This window comes from Cryptomeria japonica, chromosome 10 (genome assembly GCF_030272615.1).
Source record: "Cryptomeria japonica chromosome 10, Sugi_1.0, whole genome shotgun sequence".
NCBI classification, from domain to species: domain Eukaryota; kingdom Viridiplantae; phylum Streptophyta; class Pinopsida; order Cupressales; family Cupressaceae; genus Cryptomeria; species Cryptomeria japonica.
The window spans coordinates 397,533,710-397,551,687 of NC_081414.1; the positions used below are offsets into that span (position 1 = coordinate 397,533,710).

General features: G+C 37.5%; 1 protein-coding gene across 1 annotated transcript in view; it reads left to right on the top strand.

Moving 5' to 3' along the window:
• LOC131038544 (mediator of RNA polymerase II transcription subunit 14) overlaps positions 1 to 16,280 on the top strand; it is an 86,246-nt gene extending 69,966 nt beyond the window's left edge. The window contains exons 5-8 of the mRNA XM_057971007.2: positions 5,649 to 6,726; positions 6,870 to 7,891; positions 13,501 to 14,588; positions 15,048 to 16,280. Coding sequence (XP_057826990.2) covers positions 5,649 to 6,726; positions 6,870 to 7,891; positions 13,501 to 14,588; positions 15,048 to 15,924 — 4,065 coding nt within the window. The 3' untranslated portion in view covers positions 15,925 to 16,280. The remainder of the gene's footprint in view (positions 1 to 5,648; positions 6,727 to 6,869; positions 7,892 to 13,500; positions 14,589 to 15,047) is intronic.
• The last annotated feature ends 1,698 nt before the right edge of the window (positions 16,281 to 17,978 follow it).

The following is a 17,978-nucleotide window of genomic DNA, read 5'->3' on the forward strand; positions in this document are numbered from 1 at the left end:
TGTCATTGTTTTCTTCAAGAGCATGAAAATTTGGTACTAGTCAAACTTATTTTATTGCATTCAATGCATCAAGAGTGGACAAATGCCACTAAAGATCTTGATGAACTTTAGGTAGAAGCTTGCCAACCCATGGAAATTTCTAGCTTTCATTGCACTTCTTTGATTCAAGTGACTCAAAAATTGCATGGATCTTCTTGGGATCCATTCATAATCCACCTTGAGATATCACAAATCCCATGTATATCAGTTCTTCCTTCATGAAGTTGCACTTCTTTAGGGTTACACACATGTCTTCTCTCCTTAGCTACACGAACACTTGCTACAGTTGTACAAGATGCTCTTGCCTTGTCTTGCCAACATCGAAATGCCATCAAGATAAATAAGAAGTTTGTCAAGGAACAGCTTCAGGTACTTGCTCATCAGTTGCATGAACATTCTTGGAGTGTTTGTTAGCCTTAATGACATTACCATCCATTCATAAAAGCTTTCATTTGTTTTGTATGTCTTCTATTCAACTCCTTCCTTGATCTTGACTCGATGGTGTTTTCTTTCGAGGTCCATCTTGGAGAAGTAGCACACTATACTTGAGCAATCCATTAGGTCATCCATGTGTAACAATGGGAACATATAGTTGATAGTGATCTTATTGATTGTGTGGGAATTTGTTCATGTCCTCTATTCTTCATCTTTCTTCAACCCATATACTTATAGGCTAATTCACAAAATTCGACGAACTTCAAGGATGAAGTTCGAATTTTTTCGAATTCCAAACTTTAAAAAAAAATGCATTCAAATTCAGCCAAAAATTCGCATGGCCATGATGCCACTTTTTTTTATTAAAGCTAAAACATAAAAAGTGTTTTTTTAGGGTTTTTGAAAAGCATTTAGGGTTTTCTATAGATTTTCAGCAAATTTTCTTTATAAAATGCTGCTTTTCGCCTCTGTAAACACAACTCAGAATATTCAAAACTATTTTGATAATTTATTAGAAGTATTGCATATATTTAAAAATAAACAAAATTATATAAGGCGAATTTAATCCGAATTTTTCCCTCGTTGAATTTCATCCGAATTTCATGGCTGTCGATTTCGAATTTGATTTCGAACCTTGTGACTTAGCTTATAGGCATTGCCCAAGGACTTAAGCTTACCCTTATCAAACCTCATTCTAACTGTTCTTCAACCTACTTGCTCCACTCCACATTCATGTTAGTGTTCGCCTTATGCGATGCCTTGTTTGGCAAACTAAATAGAATAAGATCCATGCATCAGCAACAATTTGTTGGGCATTCCTTTAATTATTGGTGCATGGTAGTCCTACAAATCTCCCATTTCTTTGAGAAACTCTTTTGTCGATAACAACACCTTGCCCTTTTGCTTGGACTCTTTATACTTCATGAGAAGTAATTAGAATTTATTCCCATCCTTCTTGATGGTGTAGGTGGTCTTGCACCTATCACAAATAATGCATTAGTTATATTGCCATTACCTTCTTAACTACATGTGATAGGCCCCTATTAGGATCATGTCACAGTATACCTAATCCGGATATCCTCCAATGCAAAATGCAACTTAATACTGCTTTGCCATTGTGAGTAGTTCCTTTAGCAACAAAGTGATCTTGTATGGTGTGGGATGTGTGACAGTCTGACACCAACCTTTGCACCATCTTCATGCGTGCTAAGTTGTTGGTGTTGCATCTATTAATGATCAGCATGCAACACTTCCTTCTTGACTTGCACTTAGTTTGGAATGAGCTGTTCCTCAATCACAACTTATCATCCCTACATGAAGGTTTCAATTGAACCTTGCATCATTTGGTTTTCTCTCGCCTTGGGGCTAGAGCATTTTTTTCCACTACTTGATGAACTTGCCTCTGTAGTCTATGCCAAATACACACGCTTCTTTACAAAACCTTGCTTCTGTGTAGTATCTGGACACTCAAACATGTGGTGACTCACTTGCTTACATCTAGAGCAAGTCCCTTTGAAGCCTTTACATGACTTTGTCCTGTATCTAAGCTCTGCTTGACGCAATGCCACTAGTTTCCATGCTTTTTGTGTGTAGAGGTATGTCTTCCTATGCACTGTTTGCTCTTCTTGTCTGTAATGTCCCCACTTCCCCACTTTGAAATATAATTTAATAGTAAATAATAATAATAAATTTAAGATTCGAAAGAATAAAAAATAAAATAAAAATAAAAATACAAAAGAATATAATTAAATATAATTAATATTTAATAAGTTAATGAATGGTCAAAAACATGGAATGAAAAGTTGTGACTCCCTCAAACATGAGATATAAAGGGGAGAAGAGAACCTCATTTGAGAGGGGGATAATTTGGGAATCAGAACTGCAAATCTGATTCAAATGAGAAGTGCAGATCTGATTGTGAAAGGTTGTGTCCCTTTCAAAGGGCAGATTTAATGAAGAGTTGCACTCTTTCAAATGGTGCTAATGGTGAAAGGGTGTCTCTTGCCAAAGGGCATACGTGATGAAGAGGTGTGACCTCTCCCTCACATGGAGAGATATAAAGAAAGGGAATCAAAAGCATCCAATGACATCACCATTGATCAGATCAGATCAGAACTGTTATTAAGTGACAGGCAGCAACATTTTTGTTCTTGGTGGTATGCATGGGGATGTGCTGAATATGTATGCTTAATATATGAAGCCTGATAATGTTCTTATGCAGAATTTAGTAATAATATTAATATAGACTGCAATACGTATGACAGTCATACTTAATTTCAGATTCATTCATAGTACATGAAAAACTTTTATATATATAGCCCATTCCTTAGGCTTCTGCTAATGCCTATGGAGGATGGGAATGATTTGTGCAAAAGGGAAAGGTGGTCTAATTCCAACCAATTAGGTAGTCCTGAGATGGGGTAAGGATCAGATTCGGTACACCTTGAGGGTGTAATCCCTAGATGGGGTAAGGGTTTGCATCTGTAAACCTTGAGGGAGCCTGTTGTAGTTTGGTTTCTCAGCACCCTGTCAACATAATCACCCCTTCTTCCCTTAGGGTTTGTTAGTAACAAGGTTAGGTCATAATATAGAAGGCTATGAATTATGAAATGTAGAATTAATTGTGAAAAGGCATAATAACTTGGTAATGCATTCAGTAATGTAGAATAATTGTTGGAAATATGACAGCTTCCAAGTAGGGGACATCACATTGTCCTTACCACTACCTCATGGACTTTGTTGTCTATGAGACAACTCCACCTTGAGCGTGAATTGGTAGGCCTCTTTGATGAATGTAATGATTAGCAAGCTCATCTCTTGCTAAAAGGAGAGGCACAATCCATTTACATACCTTGACATTTCTTCAGTGTTCGACGGAAACATGTTCCCCCCCCCTTAGGCCCAAGTCCCCCTATCCCTGAAACCCGTCCCCATAACTTTTTCCCTTTGTCCCCTCGTCCTGGAAGCCCGCCCCCACGTCCCCCGTCTCCCCGTCCTGGAAGACGGGACCCACGTCCCCTTGTCTCCTTGTCTCCTCGTTCCGGAAGACCGTCCCCACGTTCCCCCGTCTCCCCATCCCCAACAGCCGTGGAACACTGCATTTCTTAGTGTCATTTTACACATGACCAGCTTGAATCCAACTTTGTGGCTGCATATACTTGACTCCTTTCCAGTCCTTAATGTCTTTGAACTCTAAGTATCTCTCTATCTAAGTGATCTTGTCAATCAATTCTTTTTGGATTTAAGCTTCCTATGTAGAATGGGAGATCAATCCTCAGCTTGTTGCTGACCTTAGCAAGGCAATATCAAATGTTTCTTCCCCTATGATGCCCTCCTCAACATCATTTCCATTGTGGCACCTGCTTGTGCATCATGACATCATCATCATTGATGCCCTCCATTGTCATGGGACCTCTTCTTTTTGTAGTCTTGATGGCCTTGAGCTGAGCTTGAATGGCTTATAATGCATCAATTAGGTCTGCAATGTGGGGCATGGTTCCTTGCATTGCTTCTTCCGATTTTGTGAGCCATCTCCTCTGGTTCCCTTGCAATGCAACAACACTCCACACAAAGATTTGTTAGTAGAACTCTCACGAGCTCACCTCTAGAACTTAGAACTCTAAGCTCTAATACTAGGTTGGTGCAACAATGTTGGAGAGTCTATTGAACAATCATCTAACGAGCGTGAATAGAGCATACACTAGAAGCACAAGGAAGAAAATGAACAAAATAAATGAAGCCAAATTAAATTGCAAAAATAATGAAAGGTTACAAAAGGGCCACTAATTTGTGAAACGCTGTGTTGTGCTACTCAACTATAAGAGATACTTACAGAGATTCTTCAGCTACAATGAAGCTCAAAAGTTCTATTCAAATCCCAAACTCTCAATCTACCATCCTTTTATCCCCTTCAAAAGATTAGAGCTCTACTTTATATATTGTATGCCACTTTTGCTGTCAAGTAGGGTGAAAGTTGGTAGCTGAAATAAACATGGGCTGAGGGAGTAGCTCAACCAGCAAGGTGCAATTTGATGGAGAACAATCCAGCCATTCCTCAATAAAATTTGAAGGGTCATTCTTTTGACCTTATAAAACTAGCATGCTATCAAAAGACCAGTTTGTGTTTGACAGTCTAACAGAATGACCAACTACCCACCATTTGACATCGACTGATCTTGTGAAGAGCGAGTGTACTGCGTGATTCAACCATCAGCAGGTCTTCAGTTCAAAGGAACTTGTTCTTGGCAGAGATGCATGGGGTTGATGCAAATTATTATCAACCCAAGGATGCTCCAGTATCACAAAGTAATTCTGGAAGAGCTTGAAGAGGATGTGTACTCAAAATATGAAGCTGAAGATACGCATAAAAAATGAAAACCTGGTAATGCATTCCCTCTCAGGGTTCTAGGCTGATATGTAAGCTAAGCATGGCACACCCTCCTTTTAGCAGAAGAAACAAGCACAGGTAGGCTGTTGGATTGCCAGAACAAAGGTAAATGTCCAGTTGAAATTGACCGCCGATCTCAATATTTGATTCCCTTGAGTTACCATCAATAGTAACTGATAGTTGATACATATAGAAGATGTAGAGTAACTCTGAAGCAGGCCATCTCTGTGAGAAACAATGCCACATTCCTCTGTTTTTGATATCTGGATTCTGGACAAGTACAAGGTTCTTGCTTGCTCTTTGAAAAGACAATGCATTGGCCAGTAACCTCTATAAATTTATGATACACTAACATTGAAAGATGGAATGTTCATTAGTGTTGATTTCAAGGAACATGGTATACATGTATGTTCACCTTGAGGAGGGGATACAGGTCCTCTAGGGCTATGAGATGTAATTGGGTATAGAGGTGTGTATTGGGTTTCTGAGACTTGTGGAATGCCTGTGAAAGATCCTTTTTTTAAATTTAATTTTCCAGTTTAGTCCATTAATTGCAGATTTATTGGTTTATATAACTATCTAATGAATTGTATTTTTTATTTTCTGTATGCCTGTTAATGCTTATTAGCAGGCTTGAACATTGATGGACTTATTTGTTATCAAGTTTTTGCTGCTGTTTTCTGTATGAAAACTAGATACATGTTTTTTGGAATGCATACTAAAATCTTATATAATTTTTTGACATGCCTTTTAATGGCTTCAGTCTTATTTATATTGCCTATTGCAGGTGTATGAAAAAGGTGTGGCTACGGTTAAGCTACCTAAATCAATAATTAAGGGCTCAGATTTGCTGCTCATGGGTTTTCCAAACTGTGGAAATTCTTATTACCTTCTAATACAGTTGGATATGGATTTCAAGGCTCTTTTTACCCTTCTGGAGTCCAAGCAAGACTCAACTAGTAGATCTGGTCTGCTTTCTGGTCCTATCCAGATTTTTCGCTTCAACAAGATAGACATTGGAAGAATGCAAATGGTGGAACATGAGGTGAATCTGAGTCTTTTAGACAATGAAAGGTTGTGTCTGGAGAAAGAGATAACAGGAATCTCAGATTTAATTTCAGAATCAGTGTCTAATCCTGATGCATTTACAGATTCTGCCTTTCAGGGCCAAGGGTGCTTACAGTCAGGATTTTCATCTTTAGCAGATGATGTATTTGAGTTTGACAAGGGAATGCCATTATCTCGGTATTTACCAAAACAGAATTATCTAGCCGAACCTTCACCATCAAACCATCTGGGTGCTGTGCAGGGTATTCAGCAAGGAGGAAAGTTTGGTCTGTCAACTACATGGGATAGAAACTCTCAGTATTCTCTAATTAATAATACCGGAAAAGTTTCTGCTGGAAGCTCACCTTTTAACACTAGGTTGATGTCTGAATCAAATCATAAGAATGTACGGCAGACTGGCTCAAGCCCCCTAGCTGGTGGACACAATTATGGAGTGAATACTTCCACACCCAGCCCTGTAAGGATCCAATCCTTTAATAAACTGTCATCAGCTACAAAGAATTATTCTGACCAGGATCTCACTTCATCAAAGTCTCCATTGCAGCTGGGAGACACTTCAGGTTATCTGTCAATGGATGAAGATCATCTAAGAAAAGTAATGGATTCTCCAAAGGAGGGGCTCCCATCACTTTCTACTAATTGGCAAACCAGTTTGTCTTATACAGCCAGAATGTCGCCGGCACTCAGGAATTCCATTCAACACTCAAGGTCTTCTCTTGTTAAGACTCCATCTGGTGGTCAAACATCAACTGTATTCAAAAGCTCTGCAACTGGCTTGCACATGATCCCCCCAGCATGTAAGTTGATATTTCTAATTCTCTATGCTTTTGGTATGGAAAATGGTAACATGCTGGGCTGGGCATGTCAATTGTATCTGTTGTATGCCTTCTACTTATAACTGGATATCATCTGGCTAATTCATGAGGTATTCATCTTACAGGTCAAACATTAGACTCTTTAACTTCTCATGGCAACACAAGTGACACAATTCCAAAAATAAGCAGTCGAAAGCGTTGTCTTTCAGATATTGTGCATTCAATTCCATCGTTGCAAAGAATATCAGCTTATGGAGAAAGTCAGAAGAAAAGGAAAACCTCTGAATCAGGCGATACACAACATGCTGCTGTTCAGCTAAATACTTCAGGCACTATGGGGAAATTTGTTGGCCGTACGTGTGGAAGCATTCTTAGAGAAGCTAATCATGGGAAAGCACCTTCAAGTATATATGTGTCTGCTCTTCTTCAAGTTATTAGGCATTGTTCGTTATGTATTAAGCATGCTCGACTTACAGGTCAAATGGAAGTCCTTAATATCCCATATGTTGAAGATGTGGGCTTGCGAAAACCCTCTGCAGACTTGTGGTTTCGTCTGCCCTCTTCAAAAGAGGATGCATGGCAACATATTTGTTTGTGTCTTGGTAGACCTGGAAGCACCTACTGGGATGTCAAGGTAAATGATGAACATTTCAGGGACTTGTGGGAACTTCAGAAAGGTAAAACTGGAACTCCATGGGGTTCTGGTGTACGAATTGCAAATACTTCAGATGTAGATTCTCATATACGGTATGGTCCTGAGGGCGTGGTCTTGAGTTATAGGGTGGTGGAGGACAACAGCATAAAAAAATTGGTTGCAGATTTACAAAGGCTTTCCAATGCACGCTCTTTTGCCATGGGCATGCGAAAACTACTGGAAGTAAAACCAGAGGAAAGAATAGACACAGGAAAAGAGCTGTCCAACATGAAATATAATCTAGTGAAAAAGGCCTATGGTGATTTGGGTGATCGTATGTGGGATTATATGAGAAGAACGTTCAAGATAGAAGCAGTAGGTCTTATGAGTCTGTGGTTCAGCTATGTTGGGCCAATGCCTGGGATAATTGCACGCTTTGTTGTCGAATGGGAGTCAGGCAAAGAAGGATGCACAATGCACGTTTCACCTGATCAATTGTGGCCTCACACCAAGGTTGTATTTCTTACACTTTTTTCTTGGATCATAAAAAGAAATATCTGACCGCTTTGATCGGCCAAAGCTATGTTGATTCTTCATTTCTCTAGTTTCCACATGCATTTTTTCTTGTAATACTTGAAATAAAATTATGAAGCGTACATTGAACTACTCACATTAGAAGTTTTGAAGTGTACTTTTTTGAGAATTGCTGTCCATGTGGTTCCAATCCCTAATGTTAGTTTGATTAATTTTGTAATAACAAACCACTGTTCAAGTGCATTAGAAGTGTGCCGTATTTCTTTGAAAATAATGGAAGTATGAAATTTATGTAGAGGAAAAGTTGGCTGCATTGTTCCAGGAATATTCAACATAGTTTGCATCATTACCTACACTAAAACATCTGTGGATTTGTCGGATATAACTTCCATTTTGTAGGGATACGATGTTTCACCCTTAGTTGAATTCCTTTGTCATTATGTTTTTAACAAGAAATACAGGGAAAGATTGAGACAGTCTATTTTGAAATCTATATACAATTTTTGATGAAGATTAAAGCATGAATATCCAGACAGTTTGAGAAAGAACAGTACTAGTTTGAATAAATCGCTGCATTCGTGTTTAGGAACATTGGCAATATGCTGAAGGAAAAAATGTTCCTTTAGCCCATATAAGAAAGCTTAGTTGATGAATATTTCAAGCAGAGTTTCAACTTTATTTTGTAATTGATCAGATAAGATCCTGCTTGTAGACCCCACAGAGGCAATGATAAGTATTACTATAACTTATTGAAGACTTGCCTTCTTGCATTCTTATGCATTTAATAATTAATCTAGTCTGCTATGTCCCATGATGTTTGTAGATGCCATAGGTGTATGGTTTTCTTTAAAGGTTGCATGACAGATAATTTCCCCTTGAAATGCCATGAACTGGGATTTCCTTTCAAACTGCCATGAGGAGCTCCTTAAAATCTATAAGCCTGCAGAGGCTTTCAGATGATTGCCAGGTCTTATAAGAAATACAAGGAAAGACTAGGCTATTGTGTTCTCAAATCTCTATGCAATGTTCGATGAAATTTGAAGCAAGAATATCCTGACAGTTTGAGCAAATTGTCATTGCCATATTTGTGGATTTTGATGATATGCTGAGGGAAAAATATGTCCCACATCCCATGTGGAAAGCTTAGTTGATAAACGGCATCTGCTAATATTTCAAGCAAAGTGTACATTTGATTATGTTATTGATTTGATAAGATGCTTCTTGTAGGTCTTACCTACCTTTTGCACAGATGCAATTACTTAAGTGGTGAATGCACAGCAGCTTAGCGGAATTTTGTGAAGCCTTTCCATTCCTTCTGCTATGCTCCTCCAGTGTGAAAATATATCTAAGACTCTAATTACAGCAATTTCAAGATAAACATATTGAAAAGATTTTTTGGAAAAAATAGCAGATCTAAATAAGGTAACAAAAGTGCCGAGGGATGAAGCAATTCAGAGCAACCCATGATACCAAAACCAGCAGCAGTTTAAATTCAAATTTCTTAGCCGTTTCAATACAAACATAACTATCCATCATAACAGTAAAAATTACTGGTTAAAAGTCTCAAAATAGTAACAAAGTTGAGGACTGTAATGCTTTTCAATTAGTTCTGGGTTGCATCCTGCAACCTCAAAATCAAAATCCAAAACCAAGAAATTTTTATAAAAACTACAATTAAATGATCTAACTTTGCAATTCCACCCCTTAGAGTTGAAAACATACTCGACCTTTGGAGCAGTAATAAAAAGTTATGTCCTGGGTTCCTTGAGCAGTTTATCGTTGCCCTTTCTAGATCTTATGGGTTTTTTGAATTTGAATTGAAATGGCATGACCATGGGCTGAATAAGTCCAGTTCTATTTCATTATCTCACAGGCAGGATAGAATATGTAATGCTTTGGAGTAGATCGAGACATCTTATTCTGCTACATTGTATTGATATGATAGTTGCAGGGTAAGTCCCTAAACTCTCCCTAGTTTACTGAAACATCATCTTAGTGGCCAGTGGGTCCACAGAACATTCAAAAGCTTTCTGCTCCTTAAGTCTGTGTAACAGTAAATTAGTCATGCTTTCGTTGTCAAGAACTAATGCTTATGTAATATCCATTCTAATTGTGAATTAAGCATTTGTTTTTTAATTTTTAATAGTTCGTTAAAGATTTCTCCCAAAGATTATGAATGTACTGGAAGCTTCAGAGACAATAAGGAGATCCCCCAATTCAAATGGAGGTTATCATTACAGTGTGGACTGCATAGCTCACATGGTGTGTTCACATCAATAGTGTTATAACATATTTTGTCATAAGTTATAACAATGGAATTCACTGTGTTTGCCTGAATTGTATGCAACCATTGAATAGTTTGGGAAATATCCATTTAATAAATTTCTCAAAAATCTGGGAAACTCTATTGAGTCATGTTGATGCATTGTATTGGTAAAGATGCTGTTGACTTGAGATATTATTTGTGTGCTCCCAATCTTTTTCTTCCAATTAAATTTGATGAACAGTATTTAAGAAGTTGAATAAAGCACTTCATTGATAGATGTGGAGAGGAGTAAGTGGCAGCATTGATAAGTTGCCCCTAAGTATGGGTAGACCTTATTTCACGTATGTGATACATCTTGATCATTTATTTTTTTATTTGCTTATTTTTTCTCTTTTCCCCAGAAGTCTTCTCCCCCAGATTATTTTAGACCGCATCCTTTTTCCATTTTCAACTTCTATGCATCCCTAGGTGGTGTGCGCTGAAGAAGATTAGAAAACCTCAAAATGCGTGCATAATCTTTCAATGTTCCCTTTGTCTTCATTTTGTGTTGAAGAAGACATAATAGGTGTATTCATGGGCAGAATCTCAATGTTTACCTTGTTTCTTCAAGTCATTGAGACTGTGTACATCAACAAATGGCAAAGTGGCTACATTACTTCCTTGGTTGCAGTTTCTTTCAGGGAAGATTGCAGAAGTAGCACTGGCAACTATTAGTCATTTGTTACAAATACTGGCATCGATTATTGTGTGCAGAAGCTAATTAGGTTCTGTCTAAGTTGTTATTGTCAATTCTATTCACACTTTTTCTCCTGTCCTTTAGGTATAGGGTTTGGATCTAATGACAGCAGTCTTAAGAGGAAAGTGATGATAAAATCTGGAGACATTTTGAGACATGTATCCAGAAGGAGGCAGTGACATCATAAAGTTGCCCTATTAGCAGGTCAAATTGATATAGAGCATCAGTTGACACTGACAAATTGATTAATTGTTGCCTATCATGCACCAATTTCTTATTCATAAACAATTAAAATTGTATGTCAGAAAATTTGTACAATATGAATGCACCATGTGTTGTAGTCACTTTTATATGATTCCACAGTCATTTCATCAGTAAAGATTGTATCATTACTCAAATTTTTGTTAGGCATTGCATTGTATACCATCTCATCATCATGGTAATAAGTAAACATCATATCACGCACAGTTTATAGAGGGACTATGGAGAACTGCCATATCATTGATAATAACATTTGACGCATCAGAGAAGAGACATAAGTGTGATATCAAATCAATAGAAACTTGTCAGATCAACTTTGTTTAAGGTACCTAAGTTTCAGTTGTCCAGAAATCCTTATGTCTATACGTCTGATATGCCATATATGTGATCTGTAACTTGCTCTAAAGAGTCAAATATTCTATTTTCACCCAAAGTGAGATGCAAGTTCCTCATCGCTGGGTTTCCTTAGTTTTCAAGAATGTCTCATTTTGGCAGCCAGAACTCCTGATTTGCTTCTCATGATTGAGTTCATTGCATTGAAAAATACTTTCGAAGAGCACTATTTGAACCATGAAACGTGCTTTTCACAAGTATCAATTGATCTAGCATAGGGGTTCTGCCTTTTAGGATAAAGTTAGTAATCTTTCATTGTAACTCACAAAACTGCAAGTGTGAGATATCCAAATTTAGCCAAAACTCACAGATTTGAAGTCTTTATATGGCCACACTGTTGTTTGTTGAAAAAAAATTGCCTGAATGGGGGAAAGTGGGGATGGAATTTTTGGGACAGCAAAATTTTTCCCAAATTTTGGGGATAGCTGAGGGAATGGCTATTGAAATAACTTAAAAGTTAAAACAAACTAAAAGCAGAAGATATTTGAAAAATAAAATATGATGTGCTGAATTTTCTATGAGAATTCTCACACCCCCTAGCATTTTAAGGGTTTTCGGCATTTCCTTTTTCCTTAAAAAGTTACACTAAAAAATGTTTATGCACCAAATGGAGCAGGCTCTCCAGTCGTAAGGAAAAAGGGATGTGTCCCAGGTTTTTGGGATGTTCGTTCCAAATCCCCAGGTTCCTGGGATGCTGGGAATGTCACCCAAAACACTGGAAATTAATCAAGTCTTGCTCTTAGGCTGCTGTTTAGGTGCCATGATTGAGAGAAAATGTATGAATAGGTGTTGTACAATGAACAGAACTTTTTTTGTTTTTGTTATAAGGCACTGTACAAATTATACAAGACCCCAACTACAGAAAAAAATGTCAGAAACGGTGAAACAAAATTAAATTGTCTTTTTCACTATAATATACAAATTAGGTGGGTCAAGGAAGAATCTGAACTGCAACAAAATGTTTGCAGATCATTTTGAATGATTTATGGATTATCTTTTCAAACATGCTGTACCTCTTCATTGTTGTTGTATACATGCCACCCTTTAATATGCCTCTCAGATCTATACAGTCTCAGCAGTTCCTCTTCTGGCAACAAAAGGTGTAACAATATATTTAATAACTTATAACAATACATTTAATAACTTATATTCTTTTCTTCTGCTTCAAACATCCACCATTCCATATATCATCAAAACTCTTCTTTAGTTTCAGACAAATGGATTTACAAATTTAATGCATCTATAGGCTTTTATTACCTCTGCCCTAACACGGTGGTGATTATTTATTAACAACTTATTCTCATGAACCAAATCCTCTGCAATGATACAACTGATAGGTGAAGAGAAAAATATTGACAATAAAATGAAAGATACATGAGATCAATATATAGTACAACAAAGGAAGAACTCCCAAAACTTTCCAGGAGTATCACGTAACAATCCTCATCAAGAATGAACAGAACTTTCTAAATTTCAAATTCTTCCAAAGTTTTCATTATCTTCTCATTTTGGGCAATATCTGTCCTATTTCTAAGATGCAAACATGAGTTTGATATGAACATAATATGACTGCTGGGTCTGTAGTCTCATAAATGTAGAGCATTTCTAAATTACTTATTCAACACTTTTAAGTTTAATGTAATAAGTCTCAGAAATGTAGTGAATTTCAGAACTCATAAAATTGTGATGAACATTTTAACACAATATGGAATATCATCTGCATTTATTTTAGGATAAAACTTGAATGCATCTAGCCTGCATCCTTTGTGCACTTTTTTGAGGGTTTCATGGTCTAGTTGGTTGCATGAATTCTTTTGTAGTAAATTTTGGAACTAACTGTAAGATACTATAATCAGTGGAATATGTAATGAAAATCTTTCCTCATGGTTTTCTGCTTCAACATTCACATTTCTATTACTGTTCTCTGTGCAGTTTTTGGAGGATTTTATCAATGGAGGTGAAGTTGCATCACTGCTTGATTGCATTCGGCTGACTGCTGGACCCTTACATGCTCTTGCGGGTGCTATACGACCTGCACGAATGGTTGGGACAGCTGCAACTGCCATTAGTTTAGTACCATCTGGATTTTCCACAGCTGCTAAAACAAATGGGTTAATGATGTCACAAAGTTTGGCTCAAAACACCACATCATCAATTGTTCATCAAAGTACAGGGGTAATATCTGGTGGGGGGACTAATGATGGAGCAGCTAGTGGTAATTTCAATGCACAAAATGGACCCATTGTATCAGGTGCTGGGAGAGGAGGACCAGGAATAGTGCCAAGTTCCCTGTTGCCCACTGATGTTTCAGTTGTATTGCGAAGTCCCTATTGGATTCGCATAATTTATCGGAAGAATTTTGCTGTTGATATGCGCTGCTTTGCTGGTGATCAAGTATGGTTACAGCCTGCTACACCACCAAAGGGTGGCCCTACTGCTGGAGGCTCAATGCCTTGTCCACAGTTTCGGCCCTTTATCATGGAGCACGTTGCCTTGGGATTGAACACATTGGATAATTCTCTTACTCCACAACCTTTGGGTGCTGGGAACCCAAATAATTTAAGTACAAGCAATGCACAGTCTCCTGCTGCTGGTGGAAACAAAATGGGCATTAACTCTCCTGGAGTGTCTCGATCCACAACAATACCTGGAAATCCAGGAACTATTTTAAATAGAGTAAACAATGTATTGGGAGCACAAAATCTTGCAGTACTCAATTCAGGAATATCTTTGGCTGGACGTCCAATGGCTTCAGCAACTGGTGTGCCTGTCCATGTCAGAGGAGAGCTGAACACTGCATTCATTGGACTTGGGGATGATGGTGGCTATGGAGGAGGATGGGTTCCTCTGGCTGCACTTAAAAAAGTCTTGCGTGGCATTCTGAAATATCTTGGGGTTCTATGGTTATTTTCCCAGTTACCAGATCTTTTGAAATCAATTCTGCGTTCAATTTTGAAAGAAAATGAAGGATCACTTCTTAACTTGGACCATGAGCAACCTGCATTGCGTTTCTTTGTTGGGTAAATATTGTCTCTTATGTTTTATGTGCTTAAGAATCTTTTTGCACAGTATTAGTGGAACTAAAGATATTGATTTTGAGGAATAAATTTGGTAGAATTTAATTTGATAGTAAGATCTCCCATACGAAAAACTCTCAAAGTATTTTGACTCATAAAATTGTATCATGCACTGGTAAAATCATTATGTCTAGATAAATTAAAACAGCAGAACCTCTACATTTAATATTCCTGGATTACCATTTAAATTTCAAATCAAGAATTCCATTGAAAGATATCAAATGAATTGTAATTTTATTATTTTAGAGTAGTTGAAAAGAGTTATGTCTTCCTCTTAGATTTTTTTTTTAGTTTTGATGTTGTTTTAAAAATGTTACCAGTATCTTATTTCAATTTGTAGCATCGTGCAGTTGGGTTTGGTATGATAATTTAATCAGATTTTTTTTTCTGGATTTTCTACAGAGGTTATGTCTTTGCTGTAAGTGTGCATCGCGTGCAGCTTCTTTTACAAGTTCTGAGTGTGAAGCGTTTTCACCAGCAACAGCAACAGCAGCAGCAGCAGCAGAACCAAACAAATGGCCAAGATGAACTTAGCTCTGCTGAAATTCATGAAATATGTGACTATTTTAGTGGCCGAGTTGCTTCGGAGCCGTATGATGCTTCTAGAGTTGCATCCTTTATTACTTTGCTAACATTGCCAATATGGGTTTTGCGAGAATTTTTAAAACTCATTGCTTGGAAGAAGGGAACATCACAAGGGCAGGGTGGTGATATAGCTCCCTCACAGAGAACCCGTGTTGAGTTGTGCTTAGAATGCCACGTGGGGTCCAATGCTGATACATCAGTGACTGTAGACAACGTAGGCCAGGTTCCTTTGGAGGGAGCAATTAGTACTGTTGCTAAGAGCAACATTCATTATGATCGTCCACATAATGCAGTAGATTTTGGACTTACTGTGGTCCTTGATCCTGCTAATATTCCTCAGGTAAATGCTGCTGGTGGTGCTGCATGGTTGCCTCATTGTGTCTCTGTAAGATTGAAATATGCTTTTGGTGAAAATCCCCACATGGCCCTCCTAGGCATGGAAGGTAGTCATGGTGGGCGTGCATTATGGCCACATATGGAGGATTGGGAACGCTGCAAACAGAGAGTGGCTAGAGCAGTGGAGATTGTTGGGAATGGAAGTGGAAGTGGTCCAGGTGCGAGTTCAGTAGATGTTAGTCAGGGAAGACTTCGAGTAGTGGCAGAAACAATACAGCACTCCTTGTATACGTCTTTGGTTCAGCTCCGTAAAGGTGGTACTGGTAATGCTTCTGTGGCAGGGGCTTTCACAGGTTGATGTTCTATTATTGTACTGTACTATAGTTCTGCTGATAGCTTCTTTGTCCTCAAATTGTATTTCTAACGTAGCTGTGGCTAATGGTATGGAGTTAAGTACGTTGAAGAGTAAATCTCAAGAATGGGCTAATTTGGCTCAAGGGTTTTACTCTGGCAAGAGGCCTTTGAGTGCCTTCCTAATGTGTAAGTAATTGTGGTTTTCACTAGATACAATCTTTCTCAGTGATGGCACAGCCTCATTTTTTGGAGAGCATTGAACACTTGTGTATTTCTTTTACTTAGAGTTGTCCAGAATATGCAAGAGTCTTCATAGCTGTACAAAATGATGATTTTAGAAGGTTTTGCATCTTGATTTCAGTTACCACCAGTTAAAGTTGATTAGGAAGGTTTGGTTTCCTCCCTAGCTTGCTTTGAGTTTGAAACCCAAGGGTACACAATTTGAATGATACATCATGAAGTGCTTCCCACATAGGGGAGGGGGTCTTATGCACTAATAGCTGTTTGTGACCTAAAATTTTACTTGGGTTTACCTTTATTATGGTGGAAGGCACAACTTGCAGTAGTTGTAGGTGTAATGTCTATGAGCAAGTGGTTCAGACTTAAATACCCTTTGGCCTTCTACGTGGGGGAGGGGGTCTTATGCACCAAATTGTTGTTTGTGACCAAAAAAACTACACCTTACCTTTACCTTCACTATGCCGCAAGGCACAACCCACAGCAGTGATGGGGTGTAATATCTGAGTGAGTGGTTTAGACTTTAAACATAGGGGGTCTTATGCACCAAATTGCCGTTTGTGACCTAATAAACTACACCCTAACATTACCTTTGATTTTGCCGAGGCTCAATGTACAGAAGTAGTGGGGTGGCATGTCTATAAGTGGGTGGATTGGAGTTCAATTAATATCTGTAATAAATTCAATTTATTAATTTAACTTTAATTTCGATAGATTTTAAAAACTTACAGCATTAAATCTGTAAGGAAATAATATATCGGATTCTAGTGAAATAATGTCTAATTACCAGAGGCAGGGCTTGCAATGGGATAAGTGTGTTCCCTTTGATTTGCTGCAGACATGGCAATAGTATAAAAATAGAGGAGGTGGCTTTAAATATTCAAATTATTAATCAAAATGTAGATATAAAGGACTAATTATGGTTTAAAGTAAATATTGATTAATTACCAGACGCAGGGCTTGTCATGCGATAAGTTTGTTCCCTCACTGCTGCCGACATACAAATAATATAAAAATAGAGGGGGTGGCATTAAAAATTCAAAACTATTAAAAATAAATAAATATAAACGACTAATTATGGTAAAATAAATATTATTATTAATAATTAATATGTAATTATATTATTATAATAGTGAAATTTGTGTATCGACATCGATTCAGATTTAGTTTTCAGTCTTTTTGAGAGAATGACATGATACAATTATATATTAATAAATAATGCAATTTGTATGAAGTTGAGCTCATTCATTGATTCTTCACCAACAACAATTTACACATTCACACAATTCGCCTTATCATTTCTACACTCATTTATTTGGCCAAACATTCATTCATTGCATTCTAATTACTGTTCCCTTAGCCTATGTCAATCATTCACTTGCAAGATTGATTGATCTTGTGCCTTTGGAATTGACACGGATAATCTAAAAATGTAAATTATTTATTTATTTATTTTTGTCAAATTCCATTTGTTTTTTTACCATGGGTTGGTTTGGTACAGGTTTTTGTAATTTATTGTTATATTGAGAGGTCTTTAAAGGTGTTCATTCATTTATTAATTGATATGGACAAAGCATTCCCATTAAGGATCATTCATTATAGGAATCTTGAGATTGGAGCACTAAAGGGAACTTAAATTTTTATCATTATTCTAGAGCATTTACATGGTTGAACACTATAGTCTTCGATCATTTTCTCAATTGCAAAGCCAATTTTTTAGAGGTTGATCTAGGAGAACTTGACCCTAGCAAGTTAGTGGTCTTCTCTAGAAATAAGAGCAGACTTCCAAGTGAATTGAGGAATAGTTTTATAAAGTCATTT